Consider the following 19,147-nt stretch of genomic DNA (forward strand, 5'->3'; position numbering starts at 1 on the left):
TATATAAATATCTTGATTATTGGATCATAAAAATGATTAAATGTCTGAGGTTCACATTGTACTACAATAAATTTTTCACTTAAATATAAGCAATATGTGTGGGAGTCGGAGTCGTGGAGTCGGAGTTGGAGTCGGTGTAAGGGAAATTGAGGAGTCGGAGGTTTGGCTTACCGACTCCACAGCCCTGGGAAAAACCACTAGAGAGTACTAAGATTTTGCTTTGTGTCTGTCTCTGTGTATAATATATGTATACATATTTGTGTGCATCTCTCTTCTGTTCTACACTGACTTCTTAGTGAGCTGCAGCCTCTCCTGTTCTACACCGATATCTTATTGAGCGCTGCTTTGATTAATTTTATTATTTTTCTTGAACTTTTAATCAATCCTATTGGATGAACTTCAGTGAGGATATCTGGCGGTTCTCATAATAAAGAGATAAAATACAGAAGAACACCTCCCTGTTATCAGTAGCTGCCATTTCCATGCTAGTACTAAAAATTTTGCTTTGTGTATAATATGTATGTGTGTGTATATCTAGAGATATATCTATATATATCATATATCTGTCTATCTCTACATCTCTATCTATCCACAGTATCTATCTATAATATATATACACATACACACATATCCACACACACATATATCTTTATATAAAATTTATGTTGCTGGACCAACAAGAAAATTACGGTAAGCTGTGGCCACCAGCCCAGTGATGTTTTACAAAATTTCCTAGCCTCAATACCTGTCAGTCATGTACACATTCAAAGTAACAGCCTACCAAAATTTCTCCCATAAACAAAATTCTACTATGAAAGCACATATCTTTATCGAGAACTATCAACAAACACAAAAAAGCTTATTAAAAGAGGTTATGCAGAGGGTAAATATACAAAATGTATTTCAATCTGTACCAAGATGGGGTTTAGAAAAATAATTTACAGATGTACCGCATTTTTAGGACTATAAGACGAACCCAGGTTTTAGAGGTGGAAAATAGGGAAAAATATATTTGAAGCAAAAAATGTAAAATATTTAAACAACGTGAAATTATATGTGGTGTTATTATATATAATAGTATGTTATTATGCTGGAAGCTATGGGTAGAAGATGATGCTGCGGGACCAGTGTGGTGTCTGTAAAGTACTGCATGAAGATGCTGGAGGGTGAGTATAAGAATGGGGGCGCAGTGCTTATATTCAAAGCACCACTTCAGCACTAAAAAAATAACACTGGATTGCTGCTTTAAGATCCCATGGGAGAACTATAACTCCCAGCATGTCCTGCAGATCTTATGGCATGCTGGGAGTTACAGTTCACCACAGGATGGCAGAGTGATTTTTATGTGCTGTAATTCCTAACCTTTTAATTAATTCTTTCTTGTACAGGCTGTTCTCAGTGCAGGTCCTGCAGCCAGCAAGCCACGCTGTGGTGAGGTAATGCAGCATCACATGGCCGCACAGAGCCCCCCTCCTTATGACCTCACCACAGGTCATGTAAGAGGACGTTGCACTGTTTGTAGTGCGGTGTCTGCAGGACCTGTGATGACATCATGAAGACGAGGAGCTTTGTGCGGTAATGTGATGCTACAGTCTGCCCTCTTCATGACCTCACCACAGGTCCTCCACAGGAGCATTCAGCATCATTATCAGCACAGCCCTGGCTGTGATGCCTGTCAGGTATGCGATCCCTCCTGCTGCACTCTGCTCCTGCCCCCTCCTCCACCGGACACAGATCTCCCCAGTGCTGCAGGAATCCAGCGCTGGGGAAACCATGTGGGTCTGTCATTTGCTGCTCCCTGCTCAGCTGACAGGTGGGCGGGGAAGCGGCTCATGAATATTCACTTCACTTTAAGTATTGGGACCATGTGGTTTCCCCAGCCTGGATTCCTGCAGCAGGCAACATTTTCCTGCCTCCTGCGATCCCATTGAGATCCCACTCCGCCGCTGCCCCCTTCCCACATGCTACATTCCGACCATAAGACGCAGCACCCACACTTTCCTCCCAAATTTGGAGGAAAAAAAGTGCGTCTTATGGTCAGAAAAATACAGTATATTTTTTATTTTTGAGTGGAAAAGCCAATATGGAAAAAGTGTAACAATTATTTATCATATACTTTAATATTATGAAAGATTTTTTTCTGGTGCAAGGACTCCACCTAGTGGCTTGTAGATTCCTAAAGAACCCAGATACAGAAAAAATGGGTTTAAAATTAAGACACAAGTGATTATTAAATTATTAATTAATAAAGTGACAGTGCTCATGCAAACATTCAAAAACTATTGTAACTACTAAATGCTGGTTCCATAAGGCATGTAAGAGATTATGTGCATGCCATGGTTACTGCTTTGAATACAATCTTAAATCCATGCTTCCTCAAAGGGAAACCCAATGATTTTTCTCTGCATAACCTCTTTTATGTGTTTGTTGATTGTTCTCAATGAACTTATGTGATTTCATACTAGAATTCTGGTTATGGGAGTCATTTTTGCAGGCTGCTGTGTTATGTCTACTCCCGAATACGTATAGGACCTTGTTTGAGCTTCCATGTACACATTCAGACAAGTCATAGTCTGCACTTTTATTACTTGAAGCTTTAGACTATGTGCACACATTGCGGATCCGCGTTTTTTTCGGCGCGAAATTGCACCAAATCCGCAAACGATTGCTCAAGCAAGGTTTAATCAATGGGAATCCAGAATTGGTGTGCACACGTTGCGGACAATTCTGTCCTGATTTGCAGCATCTTATCTTCCGCAGCAGGTCAATTGTTTTTGCAAATCTGCAGCATTTTTCCCCTATTGACTTCCATTGAGGCACTCAAATCTGCAACAAATCCACAGGTGTCAAAATGTTTGCGGATTTAGCGGAAAAAACAGCTGATTTTTTTTAAATGCAAATATATCAGAAGGAGGAAGAGTGTGTGGGTGGAGAATTAAAAATAGAGCCAATCTTGATTGAAACATCAACAATGGAGGTAGGACTTGAAAAAGGCAATTTTTTTATTTATTTATTTATTTTTTTAACAGTAGTACATCTTTATTGAGCCAACAAATCTGCAGACAAAACCACATCAAAATCGCATGAAATCTGCACAAAAAAAAAAAAAAAAAAAAAGTGCGGAATTTCCACTGCATTTTCTGCCAAGAGATGCAGAATCCGCGCAGAAATTTCCGCAGGTAAATCCGCAATGTGCGCACATAGCCTAAAAGAACAGGATACAATGAAATGGATCATTTGGTTTTACCACTTACTTCTGCAAACTGGAAGAGTGCAGACTTGTCGCATCGCTTAGCAGGTGAAGCGACATCTGAGTCGGATGTGCTTGAAGAAATCTAAACATAAAATACATTAACAACCTATAATCTGGACATTTCCAAAATAATTGCAAAACAATACAAGTTTAGTGGTAGCTCCAAAAACAAGACGCTGACACATGCAATACTTGACATAGTTTACTTGGCTATGAGGCATTACTGGGGTTTTGAATTATATATAAAAAAAAAAAAAATATATATATAGGTTAATAGCCGAAAATGTTAAAATAATAATAAAAATGTATTACACCCCCTATGCAATTGGTCCTACAGCGATCATGCTATTCACGTGACCGCCGCGGTCAAACACTAGTCTCTGTGCCACATGCGATTATACTGAAAGGTGATGCCATTTTATTACTTTTCAGTGATCTAGAGAACTAATTCCTCATTTTGAGGTGCTCATATTACAGCCTGCTATCACCACTACGGAATACAATTAATAGACTACTGTATTCAGCACTACTTATACTTAAAAAGAAAAAAAAAAAAAAAATTTAAAAACACTAAGTTATGGGTCAGGGAATGAGATTACTTATTCTGGCTGTACTAAATTAGGTTACCTTTATGATATAATGTTACAATGATCCTTGTGATGGCTGTATTATAAATACATTCAGTGCTCAGCATAAATGAGTACACCCCAATAGATTTGTTAGAAAACCTTTACTTTCCTTACAGAATCAACATTTTCAATAGGATATCATGCTGCAAAATACTCGTACAAACGTGGGCCACTGATCGCAAACAAGATTTGCTATTTTGAAACCCCTCCCAAAAAGTAATTTTCCTAACAAATTCATTCAAGACCATGTTGCAAAAATGAGTACACCCTAATGAAAGTCTTAGTAAGAAACCTAACGTTTATAGACAAAAAAATCTAATTAAACAAAAATTCAACCAAAGTTAAGTCTAATTTGTCATTAAACAGATGTCCAGCAGATAGTGGAGTATAAAAGTCATTACATAAGAAAGAAAACCTCTTCCCATTTCATGCTGTTAGCAATGGCACCATATAGAAGAGAAATGTCACAAAACCTGAGGAAAAAAAAAAAAAATTCTTCCTAAAAGAAAGGTGAAGACTTCACCAGCAAAAGTGATGCAAAAATTTAACAAAGATGGAAACGCAACCATCTCACAGAGATGTCCAGGCCGTCCACAGAAGTTAACACCTAAACAGGAGTGTCTTCACATGTTTCAGATGAAAAGGTCTGAAGAGAAGAGATGAAGAACTGGGACATGCAAGTTCACCGATATTAGGTAAAATAGTAGAAATCCAGACCGGGGTGTTTACCATTACGCCATACAGCATGGATGGGTGACGTTCAAGGAAGCCTATCCTAAAGCCAATGCACAAAAAAAGCTCACCTACGATTTGTCACGGCCAATGGGGAAAATATGAAGATTAGTGGGATTCTATACTTTGGAATGATGAAACCAAGATATGCTTTTGGAAGTGATGGCTTCAAAACTGTATGGTTTCACAAAGGTGATGAGTATAAAGAAAAATGCATGGTGCCTACAGTCACAAGGTGGTGGCAGTGTCTTTATGTGGGGCTGCATGAGGGACACTTTTAATCAATCCCATTAGATTGCAACGGCAGTGAGCTTTTTCATCTTGCGCTCCATTCACTCCCTATTGGGCTGCCAAGCACTGTGCTTGGCTTTTTCCAGTAGCCCCCCAAAAGTGAATGGAGCGACGGTTGAGCCTCAAACCTGCCGCTCAATTTTCTAATGAGGATAAATGTGCCCCGACTGGGATAAAAATGTCCAATTCTACTGAGTGGTGCAGTTAGTTATCACTAATCATTCAGATATTTGATAACTTGTTTTCACCTAAAAACCCCTTTCAGGGATTCAACTGAAGCCAAAGGATCTGGCATATGTCCAATCTGAGTAATAAACAGATCTGTCATGGATTCGTCAGGAGCCATGATGCAGATATGAGCAAAGCTATAATGAGTATGACGGATGCTGTGATCATGGTTTACATGGGGAACAAGGGCACACAAAGCTAAGAATAAAAATGATTGTTGCCGATATCGATAAGATATAAATGGCGGCGTTTCATACCTCAGCAAGATCAAATAATGCAGACTTCTTTGAGGGCAGAGAGCAGTCCGAATCCTTTGACTCAGTAGGACTTGCAGACACCTGTGCATATAAAGCAAGTGCAATAGAAGTGGTTATCACAAAATAACATTTCCCAGCTATCCATGGGATAGTTAATAAATATATGATTGTTAGGGTGAGTTTCCACGTGCTGGATTGCATCAGGATTTGCTGCGGGTTGAACGCTGCATACAGCCACAGCGTTTAATCCGCAGTGGCCAGATGTTACAGCACAGTGGAGGGGATTTTATGAAATCCCGTCTCCACTATGCGTCCGAATACACCGGTGACACACGAAACCAGACATGCGGCGTGTCTTTTTAGACTGCAGCATGTCTGTTTACCTTGTGGAGAGGCTCAGTCTCCGCAAGGTACACAGCCTACTATATCGATACGCTGCGGCGATTCTGGATGTGTTCAACGAGCACATCCGGAATCACCGCGTGTACGGAAGGGGGCGGGGCTTTGGGCGGAGCGGGGTTTCTGCTCCGTCCAAAGCGCAGACATTACGGTACGTGGAAACGTACCCTTAGGAGTTTGGCTGCTGAAACCTCCACTGATTCTGAGTACGGGGGTCTAAAGTCCCCTTTGTAATTAAAGTGTTACTAAACATGTGCAACTACGGGTCTATAACTCTTAAATACAGGCAGTCAGGTAATAAAGCAGTGGTTGAACCTAAGATGTTAATAACAGGGAAAGAAGAAACTATTTTACTGATAATACTCATGCTACAAAATACATAAAATTTAATTTAAATTGACAGAAATTCATGGCGTAATCCTTGGACCCTATAAATCAGAACACAGGTCCTACATCCTTTATTGTGCCTCAAAGACTGACAAAGAATAAGTGTCAAGAGAGCATCAGCCGTACATAAAACAGGATTTTTTGGGTTGCTTACCGTAAAATCTGTTTCTCGAAGCCTTCATTGGGGGACACAGAGACCATGGGTGTATGCTGCTGCCACTAGGAGGCTGACACTATGCACAAAAAAAGGTTAGCTCCTCCTCCGCAGTGTACACCCCACCGACCGGCAGGAAGTTCCTCAGTTAGTGAGAAAGCAGTAGGAGAAGTAACAGAATAGATTGAAAGCAGAACAAACAACTCAACTGTAACAAACCGACAAACATAAGAACAGGAGTTGTAGAACATGGGAGGGTGCTGTGTCCCCCAATGAAGGCTCCGAGAAACAGATTTTACGGTAAGCAACCCAAAAAATCCTGTTTTCTCGTTCGCCTTATTGGGGGACACAGAGACCATGGGACGTCCCAAAGCAGTCCCTGGGGTGGGAAACAAACTTCCATCAGGCCAGTGGACTCGCCACCGCAGCCTGCAGAATCCTTCTACCTAGGCTGGCGTCCGCCGAAGCGTAGGTGTGGACCCTGTAGAATTTCACAAAGGTGTGAACCGATGACCACGTTGCAGCCTTGCAAAGCTGCAGCGCGGAAGCTCTGTGGCGCACCGCCCAGGAGGCACCCACCGCCCGGGTAGAGTGCGCTCTGATCCCTGGAGGGGCCACTCGATGCTTGACCCGGTATGCCTCCAAAATTGCCGATCTGATCCAGCGCGCAATAGTGGCCTTTGAGGCTGGGTGATGAACAGAGAGTCTGACTTCCGCAAGGAAGTCGTCCGGGCTAGATAGACTCTCAATGCCCTGACTAGGTCCAGCTTGTCCAAAGACCGCTCCCGAGGGTGAGCTGGGCTCGGGCAGAAGGATGGCAGAACAATGTCCTCATTGAGGTGAAACGAAGATACCACCTTCGGAAGAAAAGAGGGCGGAGGCCGCAGAACTACCTTGTCCTGATGAAGGACCAAAAAAGGAGAGCGGCAAGAAAGTACCGCTAATTCCGACACGCGCCGGATGGAGGTAATGGCCACCAGAAAGGCCACTTTCCAAGAAAGGAGGGAAAGGGAAACGTCCCTGAGAGGTTCAAAAGGAGGACCCTGCAGAACCTGAAGAACCAAATTAAGATCCCAAGGATCCACGGGAGCTCGGTACGGAGGAACCGTGTGAGCCACACCCTGGAGGAAGGTTTTGACCTGGGGCCGGGAGGCCAGCGTTTTCTGAAATAAAATGGACAGTGCCGAAACTTGACCCTTCAAGGAACTGAGAGCAAGCCCCGCATCCAGCCCTGCCTGAAGAAACGCCAGAATAGAAGGGAGCGAAAAAACCAAGGGCGCGATGTCATTGGCCTCACACCAGGAGAAATAGGCTTTCCAAGTACGGTAATAGATCTTCGAAGAAGGCGGCTTTCTGGCGCGGATCATGGTATGAATTACCCGATCAGAGAATCCTGCCCGTCTCAAAACCTCGGTCTCAACAGCCACGCCGTTAAATTGAGCGACCGAGAATTGGGGTGGCAAATCGGGCCTTGAGACAGCAGATCTGCCCGGTCGGGAAGCTTCCAGGGGGCGTCCGCGAGAAGGTTGACAATGTCTGCGAATCAAGACCTTCTGGGCCAATTCGGGGCGATGAGGATGACTGGAATCCCCTCTGCTTTGATTTTCTTCAACAACTTGGGAAGAAGAGGCAGAGGAGGGAACAGGTAGGGGAGCACGAACTGTGACCAAGGGACGGCCAGAGCGTCGGCGCCCACTGCCAGAGGGTCCCGAGACCTGGACACGAATTGTGGGACTTTCCTGTTGAGGCGAGATCCCATGAGGTCTACATCCGGGGTTCCCCACCGACGGCAGAGCAGATGAAACACCTCCGGATGTAGGGACCATTACCCTGCCGCGAGACCCTCGCGGCTGAGGAAATCGGCGGCCCAGTTGTCCACGCCGGGAATGTGAACCGCGGAAATCGTTGGAACAAAGGTCTCTGCCCATTGAAGAATTCTGGACACTTCCGCCAGGGCTGAGACACTCCGTGTCCCCCCTTGGCGGTTGATATACGCCACCGCTGTGGCATTGTCTGTCTGAATCCTGACAGGCAGGCCCTTGAGGCGCCTTTCCCAGTGGACGAGAGCTAGATGGATCGCCCGTATCTCTAGGACATAGATCTGCAGAGCTGATTCCTGAGTCGACCATCGACCCTGAACAGTGTGATTGCGGAACACTGCACCCCAGCCGATGAGGCTGGCGTCCGTAGTGACAATCTGCCAGTGAACGGGAAAAGACCGCCCCAAGAGAATGAGGGGAGACGTCAACCACCAGTTGAGAGACCGCCTGATCCGGCAGGAAAGGCGAACCGGACGATCCAGAGACAGAGCCGACCTGTTCCACCTGGACAAAATGGCCTGCTGGAGTGGCCTGGCGTGAAATTGGGCAAAGGGAACTGCCTCTATCGCCGCCACCATCTTCCCCAGGACCCTCATGGCTGACCTGAGGGATGGAAATCGTGTGATCTGTAATGATCGCACGCCCTGCTGCAGGGAAAGAATCTTGTCTTGTGGGAGAAATACCCTTGACCGACGAGTGTCGAATAGAAGGCCCAGAAACACAAGGCGTTGAGTAGGGACCAGACAGGACTTTTCCCGGTTGACGATCCACCCAAAACTGGACAGGGTGTCTAGAACGATCGCCACACTTAGGCGGGCCTGTTGAAAGGAGGGGGCCTTGATCAGGATATTGTCGAGGTACGGAAAAAGAACGAGACCTCTGATCCTCAACAAGGCCATCAACGCCGCCATAATTTTCGTGAAGACTCTGGGAGCGGTGGCGAGTCCGAAAGGAAGCGCGACGAACTGGTAATGTTCGTGAAGAATCGCAAACCGCAGGAACTTCTGATGTCCGGGAAATATGGGCACATGTAGATAGGCATCTTGGATGTCTATGGAACCCATGAATTCCTGCTCCTCCATGGAAGCAATTACCGAGCGAACTGACTCCATCCGGAGTGGCGAAGGCGAACTCTCTTGTTGAGTAACTTGAGAACCAAGATGGGTCGAACTGTCCCGTCCTTTTTCGGCACCACAAACAGGTTTGAATAAAACCCTGTGAAGCGTTCCGATTCGGGAACGGGCACAATCACCCCGGAACTGAGAAGAGAGGCGATGGCCGAACCGAACCCCGGGACCAGGCCGGATCCCTCGGCGGACGGGATTGTAAGAAACGATCCCGTGGAAGAGAAATGAACTCTATTTTGTATCCTGTTGATACAACCTCTCTGACCCAAGCGTCCTCTACTGAGGCGAGCCAGACGTCGCTGAAGAAGAGAAGTTGACCTCCCAATTGGAAGGGACCCACGGGAGACCGATGGTAGTCATGCGGACGTAGACCGTCCAGATCTAGATCTGGACGGTCTTCCCTGGGAAGAGTGGGACCGCCAGGACGGAGTGGGCCTGAAGGAAACCTTCTTTCTTTCCTGACGTGCCTGTGGCCTTTGCTGGTTGGAAGGGTTTTCCGCCCTACTGAAACGGCGGAAAGTCCGACAGGGACGAAACTGACGCCTTGGAGGAGGTCTGCGAGGCTTGGAGGGGAGAAGAGAACTCGTACCTCCGGTAGCGTCCTTAATAATCTGATCCAATTGTGATCCGAAGAGACGCACTCCCTGAAAAGGCAGATTGGTCAGAGACTTTTTAGAGGACAAGTCCGCCTGCCAGGCCTTGAGCCAAATTGTACGTCGGATTGCCACGATGTTACTTGACGCCTGAACTGCGCAAGATGCGGCATCCAAGGAGGCAGAAAGCAGATAATCCCCTGCATGGGAAATCTGATTGGCGAGATCGGCCAAATGCTCTGGTCGTGCCTTATCCAGAATGCCCTGCCGAAGGTCATCTGCCCAAGTGGATATGGCCCTTGCTGCCCAAGAAGAAAAGACTGGACATACCACTGCTGATGCTGCTTCGAAGGCAGATTTTGCTAGAGATTCTATGATCCTATCATTAGAATCTTTTAGCGACGCCACACCTGACAGCGGAAGGACCGTATTATTAGAAAGTCTGGACACGGGAGGGTCCACCGAGGGAGAAGCGGCCCAGTTTTCCGTGAGCTCTTTAGCAAACGGGTACAGCACGCCGAGACGCTTTCCTCTTTGAAAGAGTCTGGTCGGATCTTCTCTCTCCTTTGTAAAAATCTTTCCAAACTCAGAATGGAAGGGAAACACCCTGGATGGTGTTTCCGCCCGTCTGGACGAAACCTCCTGATCTGAGGATTTCGCAGGGGCGTCAGCGATGTCAAAGGTATGGTGAATCGCGGTAATGAGGTTTTGCACCGTAACCTTCATGTTCGCATCCTGGTCCGAATCCAGCTCTAAGACCCCTTCTGATTCCGAAAGCGCTTCGCCTGACTCGGGGGAGGAGGCCCGAGAGGGAGACTGCTGGGGACTATGGGGTGAGGTAGGACGAGGGGAGGACTCCGCCTGGAGGTCCTGCCTGGGCCTCTTGCGACTGCCGCTGGCTGGCTCAGATGGGACGTCCTGAGACGTGCTGGGTCCCGCCGAAGCTCCCAAGGGCAACTTGTCCAGAACGGCTACTAGGGACTGAGACACCTTGATGAGGTCTGCCACTGACTGTGATTGAGAGGAGGCCCAACCCGGCATGGGGGGGCTCACTCTCCCCTGGGGCTATGGATGGCTCCTGAGCGGCGTCGGGCTGGACGCAGAGCGGGTACGATCAGACTTAGCGTTGGACATAGTGAAAAGAGAGGCAGTGCCGGACGGTTGGGGGACAGAAGGCAGAGAAGGGTGTCAGTCTGCAGGTGCAGAGCTACGCACGGTCCGGTGTCCCCAAGGGCGACGCTCTCTGATCTGGCTGCAGGATGAGGCCAGGCCAATCCGGCTGAAAAAAAAAGGCCCAGCGACCGAAATCCGGCAGGGAATGAGGTCCGGCTGGCAGGCTGAGAAGATGGCGACCACCAGGGAAAGGGCGCGCTGCCAGAGGGAGAAGGGCGGAGCTCGCCGCAGAGATCCCCTTAGCACCGCCCGCTGTCCAATAGCAGGCTGGTGTGAGGCAAGGGGGCTGGGAAGGCCTAGAACGGGCGGGAGAGAAGCCCGCTTAGAAGAAAGGGGCAGGGGGCGTGGCCGAGACGCAGCGGTAGGCCCGAGATGAAGCCGGGGCCTAAATTAATAGCGCCGGCCGCCTGTCAGCAGGGGGTCGGCGAGGAAGACGCGCCCCAACACCGGGCCACGTCCCTGCTTCCCACAGCCCGACCCCTGTATACCCCTGCCGGGATGAAGAAGAAACGGGGGGCGCAGAACAAGGCCCGAAAGAAAAGGGGCCTTCATGGATGCGGCGACCGTGGGGAGAAGCGGGCGCGCAGGCCCTACCGTGGTCCCCTGGCGACCGCCTTAGGATGAAAACGCCAGGGGACCGCTAGACCGCATACTCACCCAGGCTGGGGGCCACAATAAAGGTACCTGAGAATCCCACGCTGTCTGTCGTCTTTATGGAATCCACGCCTCGTCCAACCGTCAGGCTCTGGTAGGCGAGATGGTGGGAGGCGGGGGGCAAGGACCGTCCGTATAGCTGGCACGCACCTGTGCGAGGCTCCTGGTCCTGCCGCGGAGACCTATGAGGATACGGGGTGGCAGTACACGCCGTACTCATAGTCTCTTTGTGGGAGTACGGATGTGACTGTTCACTCCGTATCCCTCCGAAACCTGTAAAGGAACGACGCACGACGAGGTAGATAGGGGTCTAATAAAAGACCCATGTCCACCTCCTACTGACACTAAGCTAAACTGAGGAACTTCCTGCCGGTCGGTGGGGTGTACACTGCGGAGGAGGAGCTAACTTTTTTTGTGCATAGTGTCAGCCTCCTAGTGGCAGCAGCATACACCCATGGTCTCTGTGTCCCCCAATAAGGCGAACGAGAAAACTATTATTTCATGCTAATGTTCTGCATATGGCAAATTTTTCAGCATGACTGTCCAACTCATCTGAAGGAGGTCTGTAGAAATTCTTGTGTATGCTACCAGATCAGTGACATTGATTTGCAGTTGTAGAAATTTCTCCTGAAATCTGTCGCATTTGCACTTCTTACAATCGTCGCTGGGTTCAGCTGATCTAAAAGGCATAATAGGGGACACAGGACCCCAATTCTCTTATCAATATAAGCTCCGAGCTTATAATGACCCCTTCCAACATTCAGCTTTGTGTCATTACGATCCTCCTAGCTCAGTGTCATCCATGTGGACACACTGTTGTATGCACCAGAACGGGCATTTCTCTGTACATGTAATCCACATTACAGAACAGAATATATGGCCTAAAAGCTCTAGCTAATGATGTTCAACAGATTTATAATAAACAGTGGACAAAGTTATGAATAATTCAGAAAACAACCAGGAACACACTGTGACCAGAGAAGACAGGCACTTTACAAAAAGTCATTATGTTATAATCCTCGTGACGTGCGCGTGGGTCTCATGTCTGCCTAGAAGTGCAGACCTTACACTCGTTCCTAGTCATTACATACCTCCAGCTCCTCATTCTCTCCATCAGCAGCCATCGCTTGATCCTTGTGTGCAGTCAGGGCATGTTCCCCAGCCAGAAGCAGCATGCTCAGTCCTCCCATCTGTGTCGGATCTAAGGAAGAAACACGTAAAATGCTTAGCAATGAGCCAGGAAAGAAGCTAACAGAAATCATCTACGTGCACATCGAAGCGCACTGGATTCATTTTTAGTATCGCTGCAGAAGTCATTCATGAAATTATTCAGGCACAGATATTTTTTTAGTAAAAGTGCAAAATCACTTGGATCTAGATTAGGCAACGGACAAACCGAAACAATGAGTGACTAGGGGTAATGCACTGTGTACTTGCAAAATATGTTTATGTAATGCAGTATTGGATTTGGAGTTACACACTTTCTTCATTGTTATATTTTTTCCTAATTGCATTTATTTGTTTTCCATTTTACTGTATTTATTTACTGTCTCTAATCCAAACCTGATTGGTTCAGGTCCCAATAATGCCACGCGTTAAGCACTGTCAGAGCTGTGCTGTTGGAAGTGCTGATCTCTGGGTTCAGGTCTGACAGCAACTAGTAATCTCTGGTTGGGGTGCGATGACAAAGACATAAGTTCGGCTTCATAAGACAGCACAGGGACCACAGAATGAGAGTTGCTTTTTGGGTTGGGCATGGCTGCACTGCTAGAATCCAGTGGATGTAGCACCAAAAAGAGGGCATGCACCCTCCTGGCAGCTACCAGATCTAGATTTACCATTATGTAGTCTACTACTAGTGAATGTTTCCATATCTCCAGAATTATCGCTCACAGCCAAGTTCCCCTGCAGAAAACAGCCCATCATTACACTAGGCGAGTTGCGGCCGTTAAACCAACTGCCAATCAGCTATGTTGAGGCCACTTGGCAGTAGTTACATAGCCTTTTAGACAGGACAATATGTCCTGTTTACACAGCAAACTTAAAGGAATCTGTGAGTAGGCTTTACCCTCCTAAGCCAGGTATATGGACATGTTATAGATGCCGAATAAGATGATACCTGATCTTTGCGATGAGGTCATATAAGAAAAATGTGGATTTCTCTATAATATGTAAGTGAGCAGTTAAGATATATGGGCTGGACACTGATCTGTATCACACTCTGCCTACAGAAATTATAATAAACAAAAAAGGGGGAGTTACCAGTGTGAGACATATAGGACAGGAGACAAGACTGTCAGTCATTACATGTCCAGACTGGTAACACACCCTTCCACATAAAAGAAGCTCTGGAGGCAGATTCTTAGAGAAATCAGAGTCTGGCCCAAAGATATTAACAGCTCATTACCATATTAACAAAAACGTGGATGTCTCTAGAATAAGAAATTGGATAGCAGATACCAAAGAATCATTTTATTCAGCTTCCTATGACCTACATACTCGTAAAGATAGCGTAGGAGGGTTGATCCTACTGACAGATTCCATTAAATAATTATTTCACCTTTCATATTTCTTTCAGTGATAGGGATAATTATGTGTAATACAATGCAACAGATAGATTTGGAAGGGTAAGAGTGAATGTAACATGGAGTCTCATGTCTGACAAAGTAGCCGTGAGATTTTTCCTACTCCAAAAGCTGAAAGCAGAAGAAGTTCTGCCTACTCAGAAATATAGTGATAAGTGCTGGCAAAAGTGCCCGTTACCTGCAATGCCAAAATTTAGCTGTGGCATTTCTTCTTCTTCCTTTGAGGAGGTCTTGGAACTTGCTATTTCTTTGACTGCCTCTTGAGGGTAAGGCCAAAGTTTTTTCCTGGTAGTGACTGTTGTGGGGGTTTTCACGGGTTTATTAGTTGTTGGGCACCATTTATAACCAGGGTGTGCTTTCATAAACGCATCCTTGTACTGGAAAGACAAAAAGTGGAAAATGGATCAATTGCAAATATCCCAGAGACCAAGGAAAAATAAACTACTAGAGTAGAAAAAATTACATCTAATTTAAGTGAAAAGAAAAAAGGATCGCTATCTACAATTAAATCTTAATAACCTTTTATAGGCAAAAAAGATATGTGTGTCGTAAATACCGGGCACCTGTTACGGCTTCAGTGCTGGGCTCTGCATCTTCCTTTCGGCTGGCTACTTCTGCTCTTGTGCATGCTAGTTAACCATCGTAACCCTTGCACACCTCTGATGTTACCCACTAAGGCCTTTCCAGGCCAGATTAAGGAGCATTCAGTTAGTTAGGCGTGCTTGTCATTACTATCCCACTGGACTGTTTCTACAGTATACCTCTTTACAAATTCTGGCCAGACATCTGGTGCCAAGTGGGTCACCAGAAAAGAAAACAGCCCTGCTGTTCCATTGGGCACTGTTGCCTAAATTCTAAAATTAGTCTCTATCTATAATCTTAACTCTGCTTGTGCACTTAGATCTGCTGTTCTAAGGTGCCTGTCTGCATACTTGTTTCAGCTATTCCAAGGTGCTTGTCCACGTAATAGACTCTGCCAGTCTGCATAGTGGGCTCTGTTGCTCCAAGATGCCTGTTCGCTAACTTGGCTTCGCTATTCCAAGGTGTCAATCTGCATACTCGGCTCTGAAGTTCCAAGGTGTCTATCCCCTTACTCCTCCAAAGTACCTGTTCCCATACTTGCTCTGCTATTCCAAGGTGCCTGTCTGCATATCCATATCTGCAGTTCCACAATTATCTTGCCATTCGCTATAATCACCTTTGTTATTCCATGCCTCTGGTGCCATCCAATTTTTCCAGCTCTGCTGTACCATGTTGCTCCTAGTGCTATCCAGCTCACGGTTTTACACTGAAACTACACCTTCAGTCTGTACTGCTCATTCAGACCTGTGGCATAGTAAATCCAACTCACCATGTGAGCCATAGTACATCTATCTACATCTATCTATCTATATCTATTGTCTGTACAAATCCCCTCTGAAATGTAAAGTGCTGCGGAATATGTCGGCGCTATAAAAATAAAATGTATTATTATCTATCTTCCAAAGTACAACGCCAACATTTTCTTCTATGATTTTTATTTTGATTAAGCTTATTTTGTCAAGTAGGTAGCAGGCAAAATTTAGAGGTGACCAATGCCATGTTTTGTTGATCAATGCTGTAGCAGTGATCATCTCGTGCCTCTGCCTACAGCCTAACTAAACAAAAGAAGATATCTTCCATGGAAAGCTGCTGTACAAACTTCACAGCTGTATTAGCTAGAAGTAACCCTAGGAATGTCCTTTGTTTGTAGATCACAGATTATCTTTATGATGAAGCTTAAGGCTGAGTTCACACGTTACATTTTTTTAGCGTTTCCGCGGCGGTTTTAACAGCGCGATTTTGCCGCGAAAACATGAAACATAAGCATCCCATGCATTCCTATGGGATTCCGCAATGCTGTGCTAATGCTGCGGTTTTTACCACGACGGAATCGCTTCGCGGTAAAAAACGCAGCATGCTCATTAATTTTGCGGAATCGCGGCGATCGCGCACCCATAGGAATGCATTGTTCCGCTTAACTTCCCGCATTTTTCTGTGCACACCATGCAAAAAGTAAGCAGAACAATTGCGGATGGTACCCGCGGTCCGGAGGAGAGGAGACTGTCCTCCGGGCTGTGGGTACCATATCCAATAGAATTTAAAATAAAAAATATTGTTATTCTCACCTTCCGACGTCCCGCGCAGCCTTCCCGCCTCTCTCCACGCTCTCATTCCCAGTAATCCTTTGCGAAAATGCCCGCGATGGGGTCCATTCTCGCGGTCATTCGCGCGACTTCATCGCGAATCATCGCGGGCATTTTCGCAAAGAATTACTGGGAATGGCTGCGCGGGACGTCGAAAGGTAAGAATAACACCATTTTTTTTTTTTACATTTCATCTTTTACTATTGATGCCGCATAGGCGGCCTCAGTAGTAAAAAGTTGGTCACACTTGTCAAACACTGTGTTTGACGAGTGTGACCAACCTGTCAATCAGTTCTCCAAGCGAGGCTACAGATCGCTTGGAAAACGCTAGCATTTTGCAAGCTAATTACGCTTGCAAAATGCTAGTTTTTCCACGGGAATTTAAAATGCGATTTTCCCGCGGAATGGAATTCCGGAATTCTCGTGGTAATTTCCGCGAGAGTTCCGCTACGTGTGAACTTAGCCTAAAGGTAACCAGTCTTGTAAAAAAAGCAAAAAAAAAACTACGGTAATAGCCTGCAGATATGGTGTTAATCTACAGGTTAATAGCATAATGAACGTGCCCGGCGCCTGCACTTAGAGCCCACTGCAGGAAGGAAATGAACTTTATTTCTCCAGGCAGTGTTCAGGTTTCAGTCACAGGGCCGAATCCTGGTTGGGTTCTGTCACCGCTCAGTGTATAGAGAGCAGCGGCTGTAACTGCACCAGTCAGCCAGTACCAAATTTTGACAAGACTGAGTTTTATAAAACATTCTTTTAACCTAAAACATGAAAGTAGGGTTAATAGCATAAATGCATACCCTCCAATTATATTGAGAGCTACATGAATTACATCAGCACATCCACATGAATTAAAATATAAAATCTTCTTTATTAGAATGCCATATAAAAAGGTATAAAAAGATATTCACCATAGGCAATATACTAACTGGCGTGAATGTCTTTTTATGCCTTTTAATGGAATCCTCTCTCTAATAGAGAGGATTTGATGTTTTAATTCATGTGAATGGGTCGTCTACCCTTTCGAAAGTTAATGTGTGCATATACACTGTTCAAAAAAATAAAAGGAGCACTTAACACAATGTAACTCCATTTCAATCATACTTCTGTGAAATCAACCTGTCCAGTTATCAAGCAACACCAATTGTGAATCAATTTCTCCAGCTATTGTGCAAATGGAACAGACAACAGGTAGAAATGATAGGCTATTAGCAAGAAAATCTCTATAAAAGGAGGGTTCTGCAGGTGGTGACCACAGACCATTTCTCTGTTCTCATCCCTGTTGGCTATTTTGGTCATCTTTGCATTTTGCCATTGTTCTCACCCCTAGAGGTACAGAAGCATAAAAAACAATAAAAAACAAATCTGAACTGAGACAAGTAAGTTAATGTGTATGCACAATGTAAGTGCATTTTAACACATGACCATTAACCAGAGAAAACAGAAAGCAAAAAACACAAATATCCTGAACTAAAAGTAAAAAATATACTGCAAATAATGCATAAAGGTAATAATAATAATAATAATAATAATAATAATAAGGGTATTTAGTAAACATAATTTTGATCAAAATAATGTACAAGCCATCCCGCCACGTCACCGCAACCCTTGTGGGACAGTCCCTACTCTAGTATTTAAAACCTTATCACTTGCCAAGTGGCGTGAATGTGAATAAGGGTCGAGCGGCTGAACCACTTGTAACAGCTTAGGCCAGACTTATTATTACCTTTATGCATTATTTGCAGTATATTTTTTACTTTTAGTTCAGGATATTTGTGTTTTTTGCTTTCTGTTTTCTCTGGTTAATGGTCATGTGTTAAAATGCACTTACATTGTGCATACACATTAACTTATTTTCTCAGTTCAGATTTGTTTTTTATTCATTTCATTGTGCATTCAGTGCATATAGGGGTGTGACCGCCCTTTTTCTGAGCTGGGAAAGCCATCCAGTCTAGCCTAAGCTGTTACAAGTGGTTCAGCCGCTCGACCCTTATTCACATTCACGCCACTTGGCAAGTGATAAGGTTTTAAATACTAGAGTAGGGACTGTCCCACAAGGGTTGCCGTGACGTGGCGGGATGGCTTGTACATTATTTTGATCAAAATTATGTTTACTAAATACTATTATTATTATTATTATTATTATTATTATTATGCATTATTTGCAGTATATTTTTTACTTTTAGTTCAGGATATTTGTGTTTTTTGCTTTCTGTTTTCTCAGGTACAGAAGCATGTTGTGCTGTCTACAGTACAACCCACAGAAGTTGCTCAGGTCGTGCAGCTCATCCATATGAATGCGAGAAGTGGTAAGAAGGGTAGCTGTGTCTATTAGCACAGTGTACAGAGAATGGAGAAGATTCCAGGAGACAGAGCAGTACACCAGGAGAAGTGGAGGGGGCCGAAGGAGGGCAACAACCCAACAGCAGGACTGCTACCTCCTAATTTGTGCAAGTAGGAACCAGAGGAGCAGTGCTAGTGCCCTTCAAAATGACCTCCAGCAGGCCACTAACATCCATGTGTCTGCTCAAACTGTCAGAAACAGACTCCATGAGGGTGGTATGAGGGCCCAATGTGCACAAATGGGTGTTGTGCTTACAACCAAACACCATGCAGGGTGATTGGCAGGTTCAACATTGGCGCTCTGTGCCCTTCACGGATGGGAGCAGGTCCACTGAGCACATGTGACAGACATGAAAG

At 45.4% G+C, this 19,147-nt stretch overlaps 1 protein-coding gene across 3 annotated transcripts in view; it reads right to left on the reverse strand.

Moving 5' to 3' along the window:
• BBX (BBX high mobility group box domain containing) overlaps positions 1–14,657 on the reverse strand; it is an 87,032-nt gene extending 72,375 nt beyond the window's left edge. For all 3 annotated transcript variants that reach the window (XM_073586260.1, XM_073586261.1, XM_073586259.1), the window contains exons 1-4: positions 14,461–14,657; positions 12,789–12,898; positions 5,391–5,471; positions 3,255–3,335 (exon numbers count right to left, since the gene is read on the reverse strand). In XM_073586260.1, the coding sequence (XP_073442361.1) occupies positions 3,255–3,335; positions 5,391–5,471; positions 12,789–12,898; positions 14,461–14,644 (456 nt within the window). In that variant the 5' untranslated portion in view covers positions 14,645–14,657. The remainder of the gene's footprint in view (positions 1–3,254; positions 3,336–5,390; positions 5,472–12,788; positions 12,899–14,460) is intronic.
• Between the last annotated feature and the right edge of the window lie 4,490 nt (positions 14,658–19,147).

Source organism: Dendrobates tinctorius, unplaced genomic scaffold (assembly GCF_039654945.1).
Source record: "Dendrobates tinctorius isolate UK_male_01 unplaced genomic scaffold, ASM3965494v1 ptg000091l, whole genome shotgun sequence".
NCBI lineage: Eukaryota > Metazoa > Chordata > Amphibia > Anura > Dendrobatidae > Dendrobates > Dendrobates tinctorius.